Source organism: Gadus morhua, chromosome 20 (genome assembly GCF_902167405.1).
Source record: "Gadus morhua chromosome 20, gadMor3.0, whole genome shotgun sequence".
Taxonomy (NCBI): Eukaryota; Metazoa; Chordata; class Actinopteri; order Gadiformes; family Gadidae; genus Gadus; species Gadus morhua.
The window spans coordinates 5,009,207-5,033,901 of NC_044067.1; the positions used below are offsets into that span (position 1 = coordinate 5,009,207).

The 24,695-nt window shown below is 49.2% G+C and overlaps 1 protein-coding gene across 4 annotated transcripts in view; it reads left to right on the forward strand.

Moving 5' to 3' along the window:
* LOC115533321 (protein TANC1) overlaps positions 1–24,695 on the forward strand; it is a 134,566-nt gene that overhangs the window by 36,427 nt on the left and 73,444 nt on the right. For 3 of the 4 annotated variants that reach the window (XM_030343774.1, XM_030343776.1, XM_030343777.1), the window contains exons 3-4: positions 7,761–7,973; positions 19,348–19,452. In XM_030343774.1, the coding sequence (XP_030199634.1) occupies positions 7,761–7,973; positions 19,348–19,452 (318 nt within the window). The remainder of the gene's footprint in view (positions 1–7,760; positions 7,974–19,347; positions 19,453–24,695) is intronic. The other variant, XM_030343775.1, reaches the window with a different exon arrangement.

Here is a 24,695-nt window from a genome sequence, read left to right on the forward strand (position 1 = left end):
TCGCTACCGAAACACATGGGTCGGGTGAAGTGCTTCAAGGGTCTCTGAAACCTTGCAATAATGGCCCTCTGTTTGAGAAGGGCCGCAGCGGTCCTCATGTTCAGAGCGCGCTGGAGTGTTCAGATCATGGCAACCGCGGCCGGGACGTACTGTAACCAGGCCGATCGTCACAAAGAACACAGAGCCGTTGACCTTTGCGTCCCCATTAACATGTCCAGTGCTGGACTAGCGGTGTATAAACGGAGGAAAGGGGGACGGGAGATGGGTAGAGAGGGAGGTCAGTGTGGCCCCACTTCTCCAGGCCTCTGGGAGGAGGACTGAAGGGCCTTGTGAAGAGGTCTGCAGCCTGGGGACCCCCGAACACACACATACATACACATCCACTTACGCACACACGTACGTACGTACGCACGCACGTCACATGCACACACACACGCACATTCACATGCACACGCACGTCACACACACACACACACACTACACACACACACACACACACACACACACACACACACACACACACACACATGAGGAAGAGGCCTACAGGGCCCCCCACACACACAATGGTGCCAGTGTGAGCATCTCCCAAGAAGCTCCTGCCAGCAGGAGATCAGCACCGATAGAGCTTTAAGGTTTTATTGAACACATACTTTTTCTCAGAAAATCACTGAGCCCAAAGTGAAGTATATGGGCCTGTATGGGGGTTCTGTTGTTACCTCCCTGTCAACTCACTCACAGCATGTTAAAAAAACAACATTCAATCCTCTTGTCTGCTTGCTTTTGTTTTATTCATAAGTTGATTGGAATCTGCATCGGCGCAGCTTAAATCATTGACAGAAGTGAGCGAAAAAGGGGGACGCAACAGGCCATTCACAGGCCTGCACAGACCTTCTATCCATGACAGCTCTGTAACCTCACAATCCATGTACACATTGCATCATATCAGGCATCAGGCAACGGTAAAACCAACAACGATTAACCCATCTTCATTCACAGCCTTCGCCGGCTTTCCGCGGTGAGAAACGACTGTTTTTGCTCGTTCCGTTGTTTACCCGGCGCCGGAGAGAGACGCTGTTCTGCCAGTGGCTCTCAGAACAACGCGCCCTGTGAGCCATGGCCTTCCAAGTGGAAGCAGCCTCTCTGTATGCCCTGGTGAGCTGTTAAGAAGAGCCTGAATCCGTAGCCTCCTGCGGTCGCACCATCTGTGCTTCCCAGGTCAGTTGTTTTTATGCCACGCTGGTGCCCTGTTACGCGGGCGCTTGTGTTAGGCGAGCAGTTTGTTGCTATTCCGCGAGGTGACGGTTTAATTAGAGGAACCTTCCTCTTCCCATGCTACGGGCCAGCATGGCAGGCTCATCTGCGTCGCGATGCCCACGCTAATGTCTCCCTGTTAGGAAATGGGATTTAAATAAAATGTGGGAAAGATATTGTCTGGCTCAGATATGCTTTTTTCCCATACTCAATTAAATCTGCTGTAGAGGAGGAATGGGAAATGTCATGGTGCCAACCCTGTTTTCTCTCTCTCTCTCTCTCTCTCTCTCTCTCTCTCTCTCTCTCTCTCTCTCTCTCTCTCTCTCTCTCTCTCTCTCTCTCTCTCTCTCTCTCTTTCTCTCTCTCTCTCTCTTTCTTTCTTGCTCTCTCTCTCTCTCTCTCTCTCTCTCTCTCTCTCTCTCTCTCTCTCTCTCTCTCTCTCTCTCTCTCTCTCCCTATCCCTCCCTCCCTCCCAAAGATACACACCGACCCCTCCCCCTCCTGTCCTCCCTCCCCCTGGTGCGGGTGGTGAAGACATTCCAGAGCTCTGGGCAGTGGGGGGGACGGGGAGGGAGGGAGCGAGAGGGAGGGAGAGAGAGAGCACCATGGATCCACACTAAATTGCAGAGTAGCTATGTCTGTGGTAGCTTAGCTCAGCATTAAGCAGTTAATTTATTCTCATTAGTGTGTGTGTGAGGATTTGTGGTGAAGGTTTTAGAGCTTCCCATTACACTTCCTGTTCCTGACGACATCAAAGTAAAAGCTGCTCTGTGCCCGTCCCCGCCCCCAATGGGCTTTTAACAATAAAGAGGAACATCTCTGATCAATAACGATATCCAGACACTCGATCGGTTACATTTAATGCCTGACCGACGGAAGATATTCCCCCTCGCAGGAGCTGCTGCCTCTGCTACTCTGGTTTTAATAAACTGGAGAATGTGAAACTAATGAAGCCGAGTGCGACGTATTTAAAAAAACAAACGCGCCGTTGTAATTGCCTCCGCTGTCATCTACCGCCTGATCCGCTCACACACCTGGCGACGAGGCGGGCTGACCGACGGCCCTGCGGTGGGGTTGAGGAGATGGTATCTCCCGCTCATATTAATATAGCTGCACAACGGCGGCCGGGAACGGCCTGCCCATTCCAGAGAGGCTGCCCTTATTAGTCTGTGCGTTTTCAGTTCTTTTGTCGGACCGCTTTGTATTTTGACTGTTACCATGGCGACCGGCGAGTGTCCTGAGGCAGTCGGTCCCCGAGGTTAGAAAAACGGCCCTGTGGGAAAAAAACGTCGGAGCTATTTGCCAACCCCTTTAACAAGTCAATTTGACCGTGTCGTGTTGTTTTATTGGGTTGTTTGTTTCAGACCAGACGTTTTCTTGTGAAACAATCATATTCAATCCTTTGGCTCTTTTGTTGGAAGCCTCCAATCCACACTCTGCTTGCCTTAAACACATCTCTGTGTCGCTCTCTGTGTGTCTCTCTCGCTCTTGGACTTGGTCTCTGGCTCTCTCTCTTTTGCTCTCACTCTGTCTGTTACTCTCTCTCCCCTCTGTCTCTTAGTCTCGCTCTGTCTCTCTCCCTCCCCGTCTCTCTCTCTGTCCCTCTGTCTGTGTGTCTCTCTCTCTGTCTCTCTGGTATCTCACTTTCTACCTCTTGCTGTGTATCTCTCTCTCTCCCTCTCTCTCTCTCTCTCTCTCTCTCTCTCTCTCTCTCTCTCTCTCTCTCTCTCTCTCTCTCTCTCTCTCTCTCTCTCTCTCTCTCTCTATCACTCTCTCTCTCTCTCTCTCTCTCTCTCTCTCTCTCTCTCTCTCTCTCTCTCTCTCTCTCTCTCTCTCTCTCTCTCTCTCTCTCTCTCTCCTCTCTGTGGGCTGTCTGCGTGTTCACCATGACAGCTTTTGTTTATCTGTCACTGTGGTCAGGGAAGAACCCATTGGTCCTCGGCCTGGCGGCAGAGCCTCCCTATTGGTCGACCGTCCTGTGGTTATGTGGCTTTGTGTGTTGACTTAAAGAATCTGCATTCATTACAGCCTTTCGCCGTGTCCGTGGTTCATCACATTAAAGAAGACAGCTCATAATGTTCAGACTCTTTCTTTTACAAAAAAAGCAAGATCACAGAAGAGCACAAACTCCCAAACGCACACAGCACACACGTTTCAAAGAGCATGTTTGAAAGCATCACAGTTGATCACATATGCAAAATTGGCATTTGGGTTTGTTCTTCCAGGAAGAAGAGTAAACATCTGATGTCCGTAATGGATATCTTGTGCAGAACGGCTTCTCACTTTGAATACCAAATGTCTTCTTGTCTAAAAAAGCCTCAAGGTTAACTTCTCTATTTGTTTCTCTGACGAACATTGAAAACATCCGTCTCTACTGGGAAGTGTGGGGGGGGGGGGGGGGGGGGGGGGGGGCTCTCTATCGACTGCATGGATTTACTTTCAAATGTTAACACACTCCAGAATCAATGTTTTGTTTTCATTTTGTTGAAGCTGATCCGTATCCTAAATATACAAAACAAGACTTTTGAGCTGGATGGCACCAAACCACTGGCCGGCGTGCACTGTACATTCAAATTATGGCTGAACGTATCAACAAGTTGGTTTATATTTGTATATTCTCCCTCGGAACACTAAACCCAAAGCTGTTTTCGTCTGGCTAAATATTTACTCAAGCGACTGCGGGCCGCGTAGTTCCCGCCGTGGATCGTTCTCCAGCGATCAATCTCTAATGATTATTTGGTTAAACGTCTCAACAATGAAAGAGTGCTCTTGGCACCGAGGGTCCTTTCTGATGACATGCCCATGTGGGCTTCGTTTGGGTCGTCCTTTTGATGAGCAAATGAAAGCATGCAATCATTTTTACATTATTTTTGGGGCAGCACGGTATAATTAGACAGGGCTGGCTTCCTTGACCACGGCATGGGCTGAAAATTGCAGGCCTCATCCCAGCGAGAGGTCGGGGAAAAGCGACTGAAATAGTCCTGGCGTACGTCCTCATTGTCCTCTGTGTTGTACGCCGTGGGTCAGCTGGCAGGCCGGGCCGCCTAACCAGGACCACTCGGACCGCCATCTTTTATGTGGCGCCTCTTGCTTTCAGAACCGTCGCCCTTAATTGCCCCTGTGCGCTAACCTCTTCAACATGCATGTGTCATGGCTGAAGCCAGCGTTGGTTGTGCCTCTTCTACTGCCTGCCCTGGGCGGATCCATAGCACTTTCCAGTGGCTGAGTAACCCGATTTGGGTGGATTGGTTTGAAGGATGATATCGCAGTCTTTCTGAGGTAAACGCGTCAAAAAGTGTGCAGTTGTATATAGGAAATAGTTTGGTATTTGTAGAGTTAGAATCCGTTTTTTTTTTGGGGTGGATTTATTCGGAGGTTCACAAAATAACACGGTGTGTAGTGACGCAGGAATACATTCACAATGGAGTCCTTCATTTGTGTGTGCTGGGACGTTTATACAATTGTACTGGCGCAGGGTGATGGCATCGACTCACTGACTCCCTGCATATCTTTGTTTGCCATAAAGGAAGCCCTTTCCCACCTCTCAGTTGACAATTCTCAGTAGGTTTCTGGCCTCCGTTTTACTGGCCACCTCACAATGGTGGTATTGTGATACAGGAGTGTTTAGGTTAATTGCCCTTGTAACAGATTTAAGCTCTGTATGAATGGCACTCTCTCTCTCTCTCTTTCTCATTCTCTCGCTCACTCTCTCTCTCTCTGACGCCCATTGTCCGTCACCCCTGCCGTATAGCACTCCGGTGCTACGGTGAACCGCATTGTTGCCGTTTAGTGCAGAACAGCAGCGCGACGAAGCACGACAGATCGCATCGTTCCAGCACGGGGAAAATAAATCTATGATTAAACTGTTTTCTCATTGCTTCAGTTATTTTGATAACTTTTGACTTTCAAGGGACGTGGGAAGTACTTGCTTTTATTTACCACTCTTTTTCAGTTGATAATAAATTTGATATTTAGTTGTGTTTAATGATTCAGAATGAAATGAAGAACATATTTACTTCAAGTATACAAAATGCCCAATAAACTGTGGGCTTAATAAATCAGTTTTTTAATTGGGAAGCATGTTTCCAGACATGTACAAAGACTACTCCTGAAGAGTGCTTATAAAACATGAGCTCTCTGTAAAGTTTTACCAGTCTTTGGTTTCCAAGTCTAGATCAAATGAAAGCAGGGATCCATCTGTCATGTCTGCCCTGTTTACTTGTCAAAATACTCGTTAAGAGTTACGAGTAGCGTCCCGTAGAGAAAGCTCCCTTTTAAATGCGTCTCTAATGATTGGTGACTGGTGTACCCCGTAGGCAGGAAGCTGTCGTGTGAAGAATGACACGTCATTATCAGACAGTGGAAGTCCTACAGGTGAACGCAGGTTCCCTCATCAGGGATCATAGCATTGCACTCCTGTCAGGACCTGCTGTATCAAAGCCGACCCTGATGGTCGTGAATGCTGATCTCAGGCCAGCCGTTCCTACTGGGGTCAAGGTTCTTAAAGGTGGCCTGGCCTTGGCAGCGGGACCAGACACCACGAGTCCTACAACGTGGCCGTGGGAGTGCAGACCAGTGAGCGTTTCCTGTCTCTGCTGCTCTCTTTTGTTGGGGATCAAAAAAAAAAAAAACTTTTAAAAGCACAGGACTGGGCTGTGTGTCCCCTGTGGAGAGCCGGGCTGGTGGAAAACAACTCTCTGTTTCAGATTAGTTCCAAGGCCAACAACGCTCGCAGTTCACCGTGGAGCGAGGCAGCAGAACTCTCAAGGCTCCCGCGCCTCCGCGTTATGTGTGAGTGGTCGAAAAAGCCCTGACTGCAGCCCGCTGTCATTGCTAGTCTGCTGAGGTCTCCCTCCGTGTACAAGAAACCCGCGGTGCAGGAGACAGAACCGAAAGCTAATTGTCGTAGCTGTGGTGCGCCACATCGGCGATGATCACAGAGTAAGGCCCGCTGACGCATGAGTGGTGTTATTAGAGGTGGATCATTCATACATTATCTCTGGTAGGGGAGAACATTAAGGCCACAGAATCGATGACTTTGCTGTCTCTGTGGCGATGTTTCGGCCTTCCTGGAAACATTGGTCTCCGTGATGCAGGAACTTATTCATGTAGTGTATAGCTCTGCAGCCCCTAAGGGTCTGCAGAGCTGTTTCTTTCAGTGATTAAAGTCTCCAGTTAAAGCTTGAGGGCGTGCAGTATTGATGTCTTGGTATGGAATGGGAATTGCTAACAAGAATTGGAATTTCTAACGAGAATATAACCTTGGCTACCAAACAGAACAGAGCTACAGCAGCCTATTGAAAGTAAGGGTGCAATTGCAGGGGAAACTAAAAAGAAGAAAAAAATCGTCTTAAATGTCAAATGGGTTTTTATTCTCTTCCCACTCAAACGGCTCAACAGGTTATTCCGCACTGACTCATTTTTTAAAGAAAAGAACCAAGAAATCCAAAACCTATTTCCTTATTTTCCTTGCACACAAGACCTGTTTCTCTATCCCAAGACTCATGGTTACCAGATTAGCCCACGGGGCAGAGTGCTGCTGTTGGCTCTAATGCTGGTTTGTCGTGCTGAGTATACAGAGGAGTCGCTCCAGGGCACTTTTCCACAAGTTAGGTTATCTCATTTAAAGCGTAGCCTTGCTGCCACACTGGAAACATTATTGTGAACCTGGCCATGGCAAAGGCAGGATCCACTCTTGCCCTTGGCATATTTCTCTGTATAAAATATATGAAGTGCACCTCAATTCGTTTTTGTATTACTGTTTTGTATGTTGAGGCACTAGGCACTAGGCACTACTGGCATTGTGGGAGTACTGGATGTTGCTTGCTAAATGGGTTTTCCCAGTTAGGTAGTAGGCCTCTTCAGCATGTTATCAACCGGTGTGTCCAATGAGTCACATGTTATCTAACAGCCCTATTTACCCTTCTTCATTTGGCCTCCTGGCATGAGAGAAACCCACTGACCCCACCTGAGAATCAATATTCCTAACATGGCTTCCCTTCACATTCTCATGAATCTGTTTTCCATAGAGTAGTGCCAGAGAAAAAGGGTTTTCTTCGCTAGCTCTCTCTCATGATTCAAAGGTGGCTATAGGTTTAGTGTGATAGCACAGTGTCGTCAGAAAGTTATAGATTTAGGATTGTTCATTCTTTTTAACTAGGGTTGTTGATGGTGGTAAATCAAAAAAAGGGTGCACATTGCTTAATCAATGGTCAAGGACTATGATCTATCATGAACAAAGGCGCTCTGAAGTTTATGCCGTTTCACTAGAAGTAAGTTGAGTTTCAGATGTGTGGGGCGGGAAGGTTTCTCCTGCATAATGTATGTACGAGAGATAGGCAGTAGTAATTACGACCTAAATTACCCACTCAGTCCGCTACATTGCCCCAGTTATTAATTCATGACGTTACAACATCAGTGCTCTAGCTGGGAGACGTCAGAACAATCGCGGCTTCAACATCCTCAACATGGGCCCTGCCTAACCTCCATGTCCTCCTCGCTCTCCCCAGCAGGGGATGTCCACAGCCACGGTGCCCAGAGGAGAGGCCCGTCTGACGGGTTCCCTCAGCCGCAGGAGGGGGGCGCTGCCCTCCCTTACCTGCAGGAGGATGTGTTCAGGATGAGCCTGGCCAAGGGAGTTTCCATGTCCCTGCCCTCCTCGCCTCTCCTGCCAAGACAGACCTACATGATGCCCCTGCGTGCCGCCAGCAAGAGATCCCCAGGTACGAGCTCACACTCGGCTCTTCTCTTGTTCTTACATAATATTTCAAAAATAATTTCAGGCTACATACTTTTCTGCTGAGGGAGGCTAGATAGCGTAGCAGTGGTGTTGGACTCTCAGCCTTAAGGTCTGGGTTTGGTACCAGCTGTCTCAGGCTGCTCCCTGTTAGCTCAAGGTGGTTCCAGCGGTCTCTGGTCGGTACCAGCGGTCTCAGTTTGGTACCGGCTGCCTCATGTCTGTAACAGCGGTCTCAGGTTGGTACCAGCTGTCTCAGGTCGGTACTAGCTGACTCAGGTTGGTACCAGCTGTCACAGGTCGGTACCAGCTGACTCAGGTTGGAACCAGCTGACTCAGGTCGATACTAGCTGACTCAAGTTGGTACCAGCTGTCACAGGTCGGTACCAGCTGACTCAGGTTGGTACCAGCTGACTCAGGTCGATACTAGCTGACTCAAGTTGGTACCAGTTGTCTCAGGTCGATACTAGCTGTCACAGGTCGGTACCAGCTGCCTCAGGTCGATACTAGCTGACTCAGGTCGGTAACAACTGTCTCTGGTCAGTACCAGCTGTCTCAGGTCGATACTAGCTGACTCAGGTTGGTACCAGTTGTCTCAGGTCGGTAACAGCTGTCTCTGGTCGGTACCAGCTGTTTCCGGTCGGTACCAGCTTTCTTAGGTTGATATTAGCGGTCTCAGGTGGGTGCCAGCGGTTTCAGGTCGGTACCGGCATGGTATTAGAATTCCAGAGCAACACGATTAGCCTTTCTGTATTCACTGTGTGATACTTTCAATTGATGGATCAACTGAATAAAACCGGTAATGGGAAGATAACAGGCTATGACAGGGAGGGAGAGAAAGGTTTAACATACATGTGCATTTAATAAGGACTGCATAGAAGAATTAGCATACGCTAACATATGCTAACATATGCTAACATATGCTCAAATCGAATTGGATTGGATTGGATTCACTTTATTGTCATTGTGTCGAAATTAGGTTTTGTGACCAATTGACAGAAATAAAACATTCCAATGATTAGAAATAAGCATATACTGATATAATATAATGATATCCTTTTATAATATAACATTATTATAATGGGCTTTTTGAATTGGCTCATTATGAACATGCTAAATAACAGTTGAATAAAAACCTCAGTTAACCTCATTCATCCACATATTTACATTTTCTGATTTCTTATGAAGGAGAATAGGCCGGTCCTATTCTTCTTACATGATTGAAGTTTGTTTATAAATATGTTTTATTCTTTTTCATCTTATCTCTGAATATTCATTGTGGTAGCAAAAAACTAAGGATGAATCCTTCAGGAATCCTTCAATGTATTCCCATTCCAGAAAGGAACTCGAACTCATTGCATTAATGGCTTCAGATTATTTTGTGGAAGAGGATGCTGCTTCATGTGTAAACGTAACCGTGGCCCAGAGACATCGGAGATGCCGGGGCAGGCTAGTTTTGGGATTAGAAATGGGATTGGGCCTAAGGCTAAATCCCATTTCTACCCCTTACGCCTTCCCCTTACCCCTTCCCCTTACCCCTTCAAAACAAGGGGGAGGGGTAAGGGGAAGGGGTAAGGGGTAGAAATGGGATTGGGCCTTGGAATTAGATTTTGTGAAACTTCCGCTACACTTTTCCCCACCTCATCGTCTCCCAGACCTCACCTCTGCTGGCTTTTCCCTTTGTGAAGCCCGCATGATATAGAGGTACTGAAGCAATCCGGCTACTGTCATCACAGATGGCCCTCTCTGTTTAGCCATCTGACAGAGGAAACCTTTTCTCCCCCGACCAAAGGCCAGCATCATCAACCAGACAAATGACGTGCACTACGACAATATTGCCTATTACTCTTTGCAACATTCACCCCCCCCCCCCCCCCCTCCCTCCCTTTCCTTCTCAGGGAATTGCACTTCTCTGTGGAAGTTGTGTGCAAGCAAAGTTTTCAGTCTACCTTCCGGTGATTTGTGTCAGTGTTGAACATCTGACACCGTTCCAGGAGTGACAGCGCTTTCTGGCTAGAAGCTAGTCTAGCGCTTTAGCCCTCAGCCTTCTGTGTGTTGAAACTAAAACTCCTTTGGAAAAACGCTGAAACTCCGGCGCCGCGAGGAGCAGCAGCCGGAACGATTGCGTCGCTCGACTTCCCAGCGGTTTTGAATTTACATTTCATACTTTCCCCGGCACACAGGAGATGTATTGGTGCCCCCCCCCCTCCCCCTCCGTTTGATCAGCTTCCGTCAGGATGGTGGTCCTGACGATGGCACTGCTTGTTTACGCTGGGTCCACTCTTAAAGGCGGTGTGTTTACACTCGGCCCGAGCGTCCTACTCTCCCAGCTCTTCGTTCGTCTCTCTCCGCCGTTTAGTGAACCCACTTGTCAGCAGCTGTGGGTGAGTGCTGTCTTCAAAGCCTCAGGACATAGTTTAGTCTCCTAAGTTGTTTCAACCTGTGCCTTTGTTTTCTAAAGACATGGCAACGAGGATTGAACTGCTCAGAGTGAACACTTTGGCTCCGTTCACATCTGGCTCTCATCTGTGGACTATCTACTCTTTGTTTATAGTGGTGGTGGCTTTGATCTGTTCTGTAGCATGAAATGGGTTTGTCTGTATAGGGTGTAGGCCTGCGCTGTGAACATCTGGCAGGCCATTGTCACTTTTGTATACTTGTCTTGTTTCGGCTTTAAGTGTATATTTAAAATAAGAATTCTTGCTCCATGATTTCGTACGCCGGGTTTGTCTTGATTGAGCTTGATTGGGATGTTTGTAATAGGAAGGACATTTAATCATGTTTAATTTGAGTTAAAGATTGCAGACTAGCTTGTGATTGCTTTTTTAAATGTTCCTGTGAGATGCACTTTTTTTTTATAATGAGGCTTTCACCCGCGCAGCCTCATTTCACATGAACTCCACGCTGCATCTCCTACCAAAAAATATCTGCAGCAGCAAAAGTACCCAAACGGTATCAACAAATCACTGAATTATGCTTTTAATGCATCGGACGGCGCCACATCTATAGCACAGAACGAATGGCATGCGGGTATTTACCAACACGCGTCTGTGACTCACGGTGACGTGACTCAGTGATTCCGCCGAAGTCCAATTACAGAGGCAACACACCTTTTCCTTTACAACATCCTCGGGCCCTATTGGTTTTTTTCATGGTTGTTTCCAAGTCATCGGAGGCGGCGCTGATGAAATGCACATTTAAAAATGACAGCGCGAGGCCCAGAGGAAGGGCGGCGGGCGGGGGTAGGGCACCGTCTGTGAAGGTGAGCAGGACCCGGGGAAGCAGGGAGGAAGGAACTCTCATTAAAGGGACGCTCCCACGAGGCTTCTGATGGGGGGGGGGGGGGGGGACGGACATGATGGGGTTTTACAGAAGCCTGCGGTGGGGACGGGACGGGATCGGGGGTCGACGGGGGGGGGGGGTGCGGGCAGCACTCGTCTGCAGCCGTCCTTTACAGGTAAGTGTGAAAAGCTGCAGGGAGAGGGTTCACACCGAGTGTTAATAACACACATGCCGCACGAAATGTCTCGGGTCGGCGTCGAAAACAGCCCGGGCCGTAACGCAGTGTTCTCTCTGGCTCATCCCTGCTAAATCGGTCGAGGCGACCAGGTGTCACACTCAATGTGAGACACGTTTTATGTGGATATTGTTTCTATTTTCCGGTGTCCAGACCAGAATCAGAATTCCACATCCTAGTCTCACGTGGTAGGCTGTACTGCCCTCCCCTATTTAAGAAACAATGTGATGTGAGTGAAGAGATAGATAGAGGGTTTTTTCTCTCTCAGGCTGCAGACACATGACCTAATCCATTTTGTGCTCAAAAAAGTCCCAAGTTATACAACCGCAACAACACTCACCGCCCAACATGAATCTCCCTTATCCAGCAATCCTCGCTGGCTTTCGGAGGAAGCGGTTTCTCAGATTGAGGCCGTATTTTGTGGGTTTTCAGTCACTTCCTGACAGATTGGATAATCTACAGCATTGTGGAAGGGACCAGCCAATTGGGTGTTCTCTCCGTGAAAACATCACAGGGGACAACAGAGAAACACTGGCTTAATTAGGAGCGTGACTGATGCCTGAGCCACAAAGGCCTGGTGCCTTTGGCCGCTATAACTTTGATGGGCTAAGCCTGCAGCTTAACCGCGACACACCAGTCTGACATGTGTTGACCAGGACCCAGGCTTTACTGCCTGACTGTTTACGGGTCTACAAAGTCCCAGGGAAGGGCTTTTTTTTTTTTAACAAAAGCCATCTCCAGATAGGATGTTCCATCAAGACCCTGCTCAAGGGTTAGCGGGCTCCCTTTGAAATGCTAACCTCACTATGAAGTGTGCCAAAGCAACACAGAGCCTTTAGGTGGATTATAGCCTAGGCTGCTGGCTCCCAGTACCTCCTCCAGTAGGAGGGTGGGACGTCTCCAGGGTAACTCCACAGTGACCTCCTCTGGTTGTGATGACTCATAACCAGTTACATGGCAGCTGCTTGCCTCAAGGTTGCACTGTACTGAACGTCGCTGATGCATTTTGAATATGTATTCAAACTTGATTTTCTGTAATTTGCTGAATTTCAACGGTTCACCCTTCAACCTCTTTAATAAATTTGGATTCACCCTGTCCTGTTCAAGGTGACTCCCGTATGATTTTGGATAGCCCTCAATGGCACAATAGGTTGCTTATTTTCCACCAAGGGGTGACGACGGAGGAGGCTCTGTTGAAACATTTGACAGTTATTTTGATGTGTGACTGTCCCACAGTCACGTGGGCGACAATTAGTGCCACACTTTGCTCATTGTCCACCTTCAAGGGAACATAAAATGGCAATTGTTATCATATTTATTGCCCTGCCTGGCAGCTTATCATTTTAATTGGTATGTAAGCAATGAGCCAAGCGGGTGACTGGGTCTCCTGTAGGTCGTTTTGCATGAAATTCATTTCAACTTTTATTTTTTTAATAGACAGGTTTGAAAGCTCTTTGCTTCATTTCCATAACAGCCAATAAAGGCCAAGGAGATGACAATTGGAGAAAAGTGACCACAATTGAAATCTCCTAAATTATACATCCTCCCTGTGGATTTACACATTGCCACTAAACTTTGTTTTGATCATTCAGACATTTGATGAAGTCCTGCTCAGACCTTTAATGACGTCCTCATTGACGTAGCTGTTCATTCCTGAGCCCGAGCACCAAAAAGCTTGCGCTCCGTTCCTCTGACAGCAGTGATACCGAGTCACCCCACACATTGCTCAACAATAGAGCCGCAAATTATTTCTGCTCAGTTAAAAAATGGAAGCAGAAGCTCCCAGCGTTATGAGTTGAACACTGTTGCCTCCAGTCGACTAGCGTTTGCCTGTTCATTGATTGTTGGTTGGTTTATTGACAGGATACCAATAGAGCTGGAACAGTGGATGGCATTGAGTGACAAGATATTGACAAAATTGTTACATGAAATACCATTTTTTATCTCACTTGTTTTCAATATATGCCTGATTCTGAAGATCAAACAAGAATGAATGAATACAAAATTAATGGAATTATTTTCGTTGAGTGGGTGAATGTCGGAAATATCTTGCAGGATATGAATGCGATATGTGCACCGCCCGGTACATTTGAACCCAGAACTTTGTGTAAGTCATGTCATGCCTGCTGGCTTTTGATAAAGCACATGGATTAACTGTCGGTTTTCTCTACCCTTGGTAATGAAAGGGCAGTGATTAACACTACAAAACTTTCAAGGACAGCTTCTGCTTGAAATGACATAACCTCCACCATACAACAATTATATTACACAATAACTCAATAAAAACAGTTCATTAGGTTAGGCAGTAGAGCAGCCTTAGAAAGAATCATTAAATTAAATGTCCCCACTTGTATATGTACAGCTGGTCCACACAGGAGCTCGATATTTAGATGTCGGTTCATCTCAGGTGTTCTTTGAAACAGTTTTTCAGAGATGTTCTGAGCTCGGAAAAAAAGAGTGATGAGAATCATTTCGTCGCCCTGTGAGATTCATTTTCACAATCAACAAAGTAAGAAAAAAGATCCTGAAAAGATCTCCTTGTCATTCATTGTAGCTCTCCTCTACAAATGAGGAGCAGGTTCACTAATTTAGAAGACGTGGCATTCACTGGCCGACTAATTATAAGCGACGCCGTGCAAAGATGTTCTGTCGAGTTGGATTTGTCCTCGTCTCCGAGCAGCCCGGACAAATCTACAGTACAAATCATCCCTGCTCCCCTTCAAGGAGCCCTTTCATCCCCGGGATTGAGCTGCTCTCAAGGGTGTTGGCAGTGAGTGGGCGGCCCTGGGTGTGTGTATTGATGGGTCTTGGGGGGACTCTGCCATAAAACAACCTTGTGATGCTACAGAGGACTCTTTGAAAGGAGGTGAGCCGGTGATGTGCTGCAGGTGAACCGCTCTTCCCCTCCGCCCCCCTACACCCGCAGCTCTGTGGTTCAGCGCGCTTTACCGCCTCCCTGCTTGGGCTCGTTACGGCGCGCCGTTCCCCATCTTTCATCCGAAGCGAGGGTTTCGTCTCAGAGCCCGGCGGTAGACTGCCACGGCACACTGGCTCACATCTCCCAGGACTTCAGGAGGGCGTACCCGGTGGGGCGATGAGCAGAGGAGCGGACTTTGTTTGAGTTTCAGGTTAGCTTTGTGTAAACACACGGGAACCATGTATTATTCATATGAGTTAATGAAACGCCATGTGGCAAAGGTGGACTTGTTACACATGTATGGTTAAAGGGGTTAAGGAACTGCTGCGTTGCTGGGTCAGATATTGAGCCACTAAAATGAAGGGTGGATGTGATTTGATGAAAATGTAGATTTATTTTAATGTAATATTATTCTGGGATTTACACAGTATAATTCCACAGTGTGACCGGTTTAAGTAAATACTGGACTATGTCTTGGCCATAATCCATGCCATATTCCATACCATAATATTACCAATAGCCTTGGTACTTCATTGATTGGCCAATGCATCGGAGACATACTCGTACAGTTCTCTGTTGCATTTTAATGTTAAGTTCAACCTTCTTCTGCCTGAATATTTCATTTTTTGAGGTTTTCTCTTGACATTTTGGGACATAAAGATGGTTATTGTTAAAGTGGTTTCCTTCCCAGTGTCGCATAAAGAGACTAGTGTCTCGCTGAGAAGTTCAGAAATGAGTCAGAGTGCATCTCTTAAGAATGTGTAGAAACCCCTCAATTACTGGCCAACCATGAACAATCATCTGGGTTTGTCCTCTGTAATAGACCTCGACTGTATATACTATTGTTCCAGGTGTGTGTGTGGTTGTGTGTGTGTGTGTGTGTGTGTGCGTGTGCGTGTGGTTGTGTGTGCGTCTGCATTTGTGTTTTTTTGTGTGTGTGTGTGTGTGTGTGTGTGTGTGTGTGTGTGTGTGTGTGTGTGTGTGTGAGTGTGTGTGCGTCTGCATTTGTGTGTTTTTGTGTGTGTGTGTGTACATGTGTGTGTGTGTGTGTTTGCGTCTGCATGTGTGTAGCTTGACAGCTCAGTAGTCACGGGCCCCTGAGTCCTCCGGTGAGGGCCGGCGTGCGGGGAGTTCTTCAGCAGTCACATTCGCCTATAGCTCCTCTCCCCGGAGCCTTCCCCCCCCCGCCCCCGCCCCTCCTCGGCACTCTCCATCACACACATGTCACTCCCCTTCCACCATGTCGTCTAAAGAGTGTGCTTTCCCTCCGTGGCCATCGCTTCGTTCTCTCCCCTCCTTCACACGTACCCTACTTTTACTGCTGCAACTTCCACCGGTCGCGCCGGAGAAACGCACTGTGGTGTGTTGCTGCTGTTTAAAGACCTGCGTTGTGTACTGTTTCTAGTGTTCTCATGGACCTGTGTTCTTCTCTGTCGTGGCCTTACTTTTTCTCATCGACGTGTGTTGTTTACTGATGCGTTGCTGCGGTTCCTTAACCTGTGTTGTGTACTTTTGTGTACTGTTGTGTTTCGGTTGTTCTCCTTGACCTGTGTTGTGCGTTGTTACGTTTCGGTTGTTCTCCCATGTCATTCATTCTGACTCATTCTGAGTCTCAAGAATAATTATAATTATTTTATCTGCGGTAATAACGTGTCTTCTTGTAGTGACAGGCAATCAAATTTTCCTTTTGTAACATTTGGGTTGTCTCTCAGTCTTTCTCTCACATCCGTGAAGAACTACATTGTGCCTCTCTTTGTTTCCGCTTCCACTCTACGTCGGCTACAGGAAGCTTCTAAAACAGAGCTAGCCCCTGTCGTGCTGACGCGAGGTGCGCGACCGAGACATGCACGCCCAATGGATTTACATTCTGGATTTCACAGCCAGCGTCTTAAGGAAGAGAAGGAGAAAGAGTTGCTCTACTGTGTCACTCTCTTTGTCCTTCAAATGTTTCGTCCCCCCCCCCCCCCTGCACCGCAGGCGTCGCCATGCCGATTACAGTCGGGCTGCTCATTCGCAGGTCTTAAGTGCCAACCGGCCCCTGTTCTAATGGCGCGGCCCCTGGGGGCCCGCGGCCATTGATAAAGGCTCTGGGGTAAACATGAAAGCCGGTCAATTGGGAGGTGAGCTTTCGGGTTGGAAACAAAACCCTCTCTGTGCACGGGGCCCTTTTCTCCATCCTTTTAGTCGGAGTCCCGCGTTGCCGAGGGGAACAGCGAGTGTTGTCTGCATCACCGGCTCCTGACAACCGACCCGAAGGGCCCCCAGACACGGCTGACCCGCGGTGGCCTCATGTGGAGATCCAGTGTGCCTCCTCCTCAGTGCGTTAACGTATGGATTACGTTACGGTGTGGGACGCACGCAGTGTGGCTGTCGTAGCGCCGGAGTGTTTGAAGCTGGTGTGAGATTACTCCTCCGTCGACCCTGCCCCTGACTGAGGCGTGTGTCCAGCCCGCTCTCTGTCTCTCTCCAGTTTCACTCTAATAGGATCGGTTTGACTCCTGGCACGATCCGCCTGCCTGTGCACAGATGAATGGTGGGTTTTCAGGACAGAATAGTGGATTGTGTCGGCCAGACAAGCCAGCCCTCTTGTCTTGGCAGGCCAGCTATTTGGATGGACGGTTCCCCTAACAGCAGAACATCCATCCTTCCAAACACACTTCAGATGACTTTATCCCCCATTGGCTTAGTGCTGTTTGATTGAGATCCTACCTTTAGATCCTGGTACTCTCTTCCTCTCTTTCTCTCTCTCTCTCTCTCTCTCTCTCTCTCTCTCTCTCTCTCTCTCTCTCTCTCTCTCTCTCTCTCTCTCTCTCTCTCTCTCTCTCTTACCCTCTTTCTCTCTTTCTCTCTCTCTCTCTCTCTTACCTTCTTTCTCTCTCGATCTCTCCCTCTCTCTCTCTCTACCTCTCTCTCTACCTCTCTCTCTCTCTCTCTCTCTCACTTTCCCTCATTCATGTTCACTTCCACTCACACGTCCATGGACGGTGAGCAGTGACCTAGCCTGAACCTGGTGTCCTGGCCGTAGCGATGACATTTCCAGATCAGTGGATAGAAGTTGGCAGCAGTGGGGGAGTGTTGAGGGGGGATGACTATCTCTCTCCACCTCGTGTGTTAAGGCTGCTCTTACTTCTGGTGCTGGCGATGGCGAATGGCCGTGTCTCTCCCCCAGCTCTATAGCGTCTGCTGGCCATGGCGGCACCCGACGGGGTGACCGGCTGCTGTGTTGCTATCTCCCCCTATACCCCTGACCGTGCTGCACACTTCCCCTGCCAGTGTTGAACTGATTGAGACTTGCAGATTGATTGTTGTTCTCCCTTGACTCCCTTGAATGTGTTTCCTTGCGTCCCTTAAGACGCGAGCCGATCTTGATGGGTTTTGGTTTGGTTCCGATTTCTGTAAGTCAGCACTGTCGTTCAAGTCGTTCTTATCTGTTCTCTCTGTGGGTGTAAGACGTCAACGTAAGTCAAGGTTCAGCGTTTGTTTCACTCCTGTCACTCAAGCAAACGGCATTATCTGTTGGACGCTCACAACGCGACGCAGACCGATGTAGCCGCGGGATAGCTCGTTGACGACTGGGCGGTCGGAAGAGAGACGAGGACCTGTGAAGGGCCTTGACCTGGCTTTATCCTTCACATCTTATTGATGCCAAACACGCATACATGCACACACACACACACACACACACACACACACACACACACACACACACACACACACACACACACACACACACACACACACACAAGCACACAAGCGCACAGACACACACACAGTTACGAGGACAGACAGACCTGTGGCTGCGCCAGGAGGGCGGGCGGGGGGAGGGGGGCTGTGTATCTGGAGCAGGGTTGTCATGGTCCCCTCCAGAGGCAGTGAGCCTCCAGCAGACCTTCAACTCCTCCCCAAAACAGGCTCGTCCCAGATCCGTTACCCGACCTCCGCAGCGAAGCCCGGACCCTAACCTCACCTTCCTCCGCTCCCCTTCACGCAAACGAGGAGCCGTGTGGAGGAAAGAGGACACGGGTGGCGTCAACACGCGGGGATAACTACTGTCTCCTCACACTCGATGTTCATGTTTAAAGTTCAGCATGGGGCTAATTGCGATGGTTTCAAGCTGTTTGTTATTACACTGCGAGAACCGTCTCCAGCGGGCGGTGAGAAAGGCTACGTGTGTGGTGTGTGTGTGTGTGTGTGTGTGTGTGTGTGTGTGTGTGTGTGTGTGTGTGTGTGTGTGTGTGTGTGTGTGTGTGTGTGTGTGTGTGTGTGTGTGTGTGTGTGTGTGTGGTGTGTGTGTGTGTGGTGTGTGAGTATGTGTGTGTAGCAGCTACAGAGCACCGCAGAATGTGTCCCACCAGGACTGTGCTGCCTCATCTCTTAACCCATCTGGAATACGTTAATACAGAAAGAACCCCCCTTCTCTTTCCGTCTCATTTTCATTATCTCTCATACCACCACCCTCTCTCTCCCTCTCCCCCTCTCCCCCTCTCTCCCTCTTTACCTCTCTGCCTCTCTCTGTATCTCTCTCCCTCTCTCTCTTGCTCTCCCTCTCTATCTCTCTTTACCTCTCTGCCTATCTCTCTGTCTCCTTCCCTCTCTCCCTCTCTATCTCTTTACTTCTCCCTCTCTCCCTCCAACCCTCTCTCCATCTCTCTCTCCCTCTCACCCCATCCTTCTCTCTCTCCCTCTCACCCCATCCTTCTCTCTCTCCCTCTCTCTCCTTTTCTCCCTCTCTCTCCCTCTTTCCCTCTCTCTTCCTCCCTCTCTCTCACTCTCTTTCTCTCTGTATCAGTATGCGTTACCGGTTTCTCTCTCTGTCTGTCTGCGTGACCGGTCTCTCTCTTTCCTTCTGTCTGCGTGACTGGTATCTCTCTCGGTAACTCTCTCTCCCTCTTTCTCCCCCTCTGTCTGCGTGATTGGTGCCTGCAGGACCAATCAGAAAGCCTAAGTATGTGGAGAGTCCACGCGTTCCCTCCGATGCCCTCGTCTCTGCGCTGAAGAAGGTGGCGGACCGCAAGGAATCCACTCACAATGGTGAGTGCTTTGTGTGTTATTGTCTTTTTACGTGTGTGTGTATGTGTGTGAGCCCTTGTTTGTGTGTTGGATTGTCTGTTGTGCAGAGATATACTGCAAGTCTCTGAGAGAGCAAACCTCTGTCTGGCTGTGGCATTCCAGGCTTCACCCTTATCCCATAACCCAAAGAATGCCAGGTGTGTGTGTATGTGTGTGTATGTGTGTGTGTGTGTGTGTGTGTGGGTGTGGGTGTGGGTGTGTGTGTGTGTGTGCGCGTGTCCTGCCTGTGTGTGTGTGTGTGTGTCCTGTGTGTGTGTGTGTGTCCTGTATGTGTGTGTGTGTGTGTGTGTGTGTGGGTGTGGGTGTGGGTGTGGGTGTGTGTGTGTGTGTGTGCGCGTGTCCTGCCTGTGTGTGTGTGTGTGTGTGTGTCCTGTATGTGTGTGTGTGTGTGTGTGTGTGTGTGTGTGTGTGTGTGTGCGCACGCGCGTGTGTGTGTGTGTGTGCGCACGCGCGTGTGTGTGTGTGTGTGGCCATGTCCTGTGTGTATGTGCGATTGATAGTGATCAGAGGTTAAAGTTTTGTTTTTAATGGGGTCAGGCGTCATCCGCTGTTGTTTAAAGGAGCGTCAGCCCCTGTATAAGTGGTGTATGTAAATCCCTGCATGCATGCGAGTCCTGTTCTAGCATGCAGTCTGTAAAACAAACACAGGATAGGGTCCCAGTTTATTTAAAAGTGTCTGTTTAGCTTACAGAGGAGCCTGTTTCCATTACGTTTCGTCACAAGGGGCATTGTTTGTTTTGGAAGATACAGCCGTGAGGAAGAGCGAGCTGTTGAGCAGATCTCACTACAACGACAGCAAGTCGTGTGTTGTGATTAAATGTGTGTGTGTGCAGGTGTGTGTGTGTGTGTGTGTCTGTGTCTGTGTTTTTGTGTGTGTCCCATATTTGCATGGCAGCCTGCTCCGGTACGCTCTATCCCCTGTACTCCCTGGGCGCCCTGTGTGACGGTGGCAGCGTGTGTTTGTATATTGCGGGGTAACGGTCCACTTAGGGCTCTGTTTTAGTAACCAGGCCGGGCGGGGCGGGGTCGAATTCTTCCTGTAAGCCCAGCTGCCGTGGCGGCCTGCATTATCCTCAGATAAAGGCAGGCGATTGGACCGAGCCGGGGCCAATCGCGGTCCTCTCGTTCGGGGCTCACTTGTGCAGGGCTGGATTGCGGCTCAGTTACTGTTGACAATCGCATACCGGAGCGGAGCGGGTGTGTCTTGACAGAGAGCCGCTGCAGAAGCGTTTTAGGGCTTAGATAGGCCGGCTGGCGGACAGCGGGCGCCAGCTAAACATCGTCTTGTGCCAGCCGTCGGGCCGGCGCTGGGGCAGCTCCGACAACGCTCAGACTAACTCTTAAACAGCAGTGTGGACGCCCTGTGCTGGAAGTTACACTTTGTCCGCTGTTCTGGATTCCTAGAATAGATGAATCTGATTGTATAATAGCCGTCATGGGAAATATTTATATTCACAACTTAGTGTTTATCAATTCAATGCGAGGTTTGTTTTTCCTCGGGGTGATGGAACGAAGGCACGCCGTTCAGGATTCAGAACACGAGGTCGGAATTAATTGAGAGGCGTAAATCATCAACACAAACCCTTTCCCGTTGGCCGATATACTTCAGTTTATTGGCGTCTCTTCATGCACAGTTGTGAACGGGCCTCTCCTCTGTGAATATGTATTGGAGGGATTGCATTCTTGAAATTACTTTTTTCAGCGCCCATATCATGACCCTTAAAATACACGGTCTATGAATGAGTAAGGCGGTCATGTGATGTATTTTTGATTGCGTAGTAAATCTGTGCAATGGCACCACTGACGTCCCGGAACTACATACACGCACAATTCTAAACGCCAAGGTTACCCTGGTAATGGTTACCCTTCACCATCAGACTGTGTGTGTGTGTGCACGTGTGTACATGCACACCCACAAACACACACTGGAGCATATTTTCATCATGCCTCATCACCCAGCCCAACCCATTCTCCTCCCCCACGATTGCCTTCCCAGCAGGAACCACAATCACATACACACTGTTTACATCCATCCATCCACACAGACACGCACACACACACACACACACACACACACACACACACACACACACACACACACACACACACACACACACACACACACACACACACACACACACACACACATACACACACACCCTTACACATACCCTTACACACACACACACACACACACATATGCACAATTCAACACACAAACACTTAAGACACTAAAACACACACACAAACACACACACACTAACACTTAAGACACTCAGACACATACTGTCTCTGACCAGTGTTTACCACCAGGCCCCAGCTGAGGCTGTTATAACCCGTGCTCCTCGACTCGCTCTCCTCTACAATTTCATCCCAGGCTAAAATGACCTCGTGGGTAGGTGGGGTTGGTGGGGTTGGAGGGGATGGAGGGGTTGGAGGGGGCAGCTAAACCCCCCTCAGCGTGTGACCGATTCACTGGCCCGGCCTCCAGACATCTTCGTATTAGCTCAGGCCGCTGGGGGGTTGAACGGTCTCTATGCGGAGCAAGGCACGCGGAGGAGAGCGGTGGGAAAACGCCCCCCCCCCCCCCCCCCCCCCCCCCAGTCACGTCCCCCGAACGGGTCCGGACGCCCTGGCTTCGGGCCCAGGACACTGGCGATGATGTCAACATTGCTGGACGTTGTGTCAATGACATCATCAGGACAACGTCTCTGGACGTTGTGTCGATGACATCATCAGGAGGACGTCTGTGTTTGTCGTGTTGATGACATCGTCAGGAGGACGTATCTGGATGTCGTGTCGATGACATCATCAGGAGGACGTGTCTGGATGTCGTGTCGATGACATCATCAGGAGAACGTGTCTGGCGGTTGGGTTGAAGACATCATCAGGCGGATGACCCTGGATGTCGTGTCGATTGACATCATCAGGACAACGTCCCTGGATGTTGTGTCGATGACATCACCAAGAGAACATCTGGATGTTGTGTCGATGACATCATGAGGAGAACGTCTCTGCCGCTTGTGCTAAGGACTTCATCAGAACGTCTCTGGACCAGTGTTGCTGACAAGTGGCCCGGAGACTCGGCCGACTTGTGTCTACAGTTGTCTGCTGCAGAGTAATTTGAGGGCATGTTGTATTTTTAGGTTGTCTCTGTGTTTGGACTAAAGTGTTCTCCATGTTGAGGAACAGCAGACGCTGCCCGAACCACAGAGCCTGTCCGTGGCTCTCTGGTCTCTCGCTCTGGGCAGAGCCGAAGCTGACACATTTTCCACAAACTTTCCAAATATCAAATTACTTTCAAAGCTGTGGAGGATGATTAAAGAAACATATGTGACTTTAAGGAGGGAAATATGGCCGTGAAAATAATGCAAATTGGCCACAGAAATCCAAGAGTTATTTTTTTTACTAACGTGACACCCGATGTACGCCAGTCATGCGGCAGCTCGGTTCGCACCAAGCAGGGCCTCTCAGCTACAGTAGAGGAGCTCTCAGCCCGGGGCAAACACCAGCTGCAGGAGAGCGCTCAAATATTTCTGTAATGAGGTCAGATTATGTGCAATTAGCCCGTGTGTACGAAACGAGACTAATGAAGGCAAATGGTGGCTAATTGTAGATGGATGGCCACATTAAGGCGCTGTAGATCTCAGGGTAGGAATGACCTGTGCGGCAGCATTAAGGGGCGACATGAGTAACACTCACTGACGTGGAGTGTGGTAAACAATGTTTACTTTCCATTTATTTGCAATCATACACAGTCAGAATGATATGTATCTGTACAGTCATTGTTGCAATGCAGCAGTGTTGTTCAAACCTGTAAGCAAATGATCTTTTAGTCTGCATAACAGAAGTTTAACATTGGTGTCAATGTTCAATTCAGCGATTGGCCCTCTAAGTGGTGAGGGTATAGTAAGTTAAGTTATCCTTTATTGTCCTTTTTTTGGGGAAAGTCTTTCTCTGCTTTTAACCCATCCGGGGGCCGGTGAACACGTGGGGCATATCAGAGCACCCGGGGCAGTGGGCAGCCGCAGTGCAGCACCAGGTGCCTTGCTTAAGGGCACCTCATCCCTGGATGAGGATGTAGGAGAGTGCTGCACAACTACTCCCCCTGTCCACATTTTCTATCTGCCTACCGGTCGGCATTCGAACCGGCCACCCTCCGATCAGCGGATCAACTCCTTAGCCAGTAGGCCACGGATGCCCCGTAAGCAGGCCTACGTTCAGCAAGTAGAGCGTGTTTGAATCTGCAGTCGTCCCCAGCATGGGCATAACCTCAGGAGAGGTGTGAGTTAATGGGCCAGTCGGTCCCAAGCCATCGCAGCCACCGCCGCATTCTTCCGACAGCGTCGCCGCCATGTTCGGAATGTTGATACATGCCGGAATGCCGCGGGGAATCCGAGTCGGGACAAACACCCGGAAGCTTCCGACGTGGGAACGGGATGACATTAAGACCCCTCCCCGTCAAACCGGTTCGGACGGGTCGTGAAGGAACGTCTCCCCCCCCCTCCCCCCTCTCCCTTTCAGGGAAGGGCCGGGGGAACGCCCCCCTCACTCGTCACGGAGGCAGCCCCCCAAGACGGGCAACGCTACAATAGATCGTCAGAGAGAGGGGAGGAAGGAGGGGGAGAGAGAGGGATGAAGGGATGAAAGGAGGGAGGGAGAGCGGGAGGACGGGAAGAAAGGAGGGAGAGAGAGGGAGGGAGGGAGAGAGAAGGAGGACCGGAAGAAAGGAGGGAGGGAGAGATAGGAAGGACGGAAAGAAAGTAGGGAGGGAGAGGGAGGGAGAGAGAGGGAGGAAGGACTGAAAGGAAGAAGGAGGGAACAGACAGCAAGATGGGAGGGAGGGAGGGATAGAGGGAAGGACGAGCGGAAGAGAGAGAGGAATGAGAGGATGATGACATTTGTAGGACATTTTTTGGACGGCACTCACAGAGCAACATCTATACGTGATTGGTGGTGCCTGATGATAATACATGTATATGTTTTATGACCAACTTAGGCCATTCTGACTTTTTCTAGTCTACGTAAGCACTTGTGAAGAAGAGATGCCGAATGCCCTTTGAATACGTTCCTACTGGCAGCCTGTTGCCTGTTGTTGACTATGGCCCCAGAGCTGGGTTCAGCCTAATCCTTACCCTAACCCTGAACCCCAACCTTAACCCGAACCCTAAACCCCAATCCTAACACACATGTGGAATCTGGAG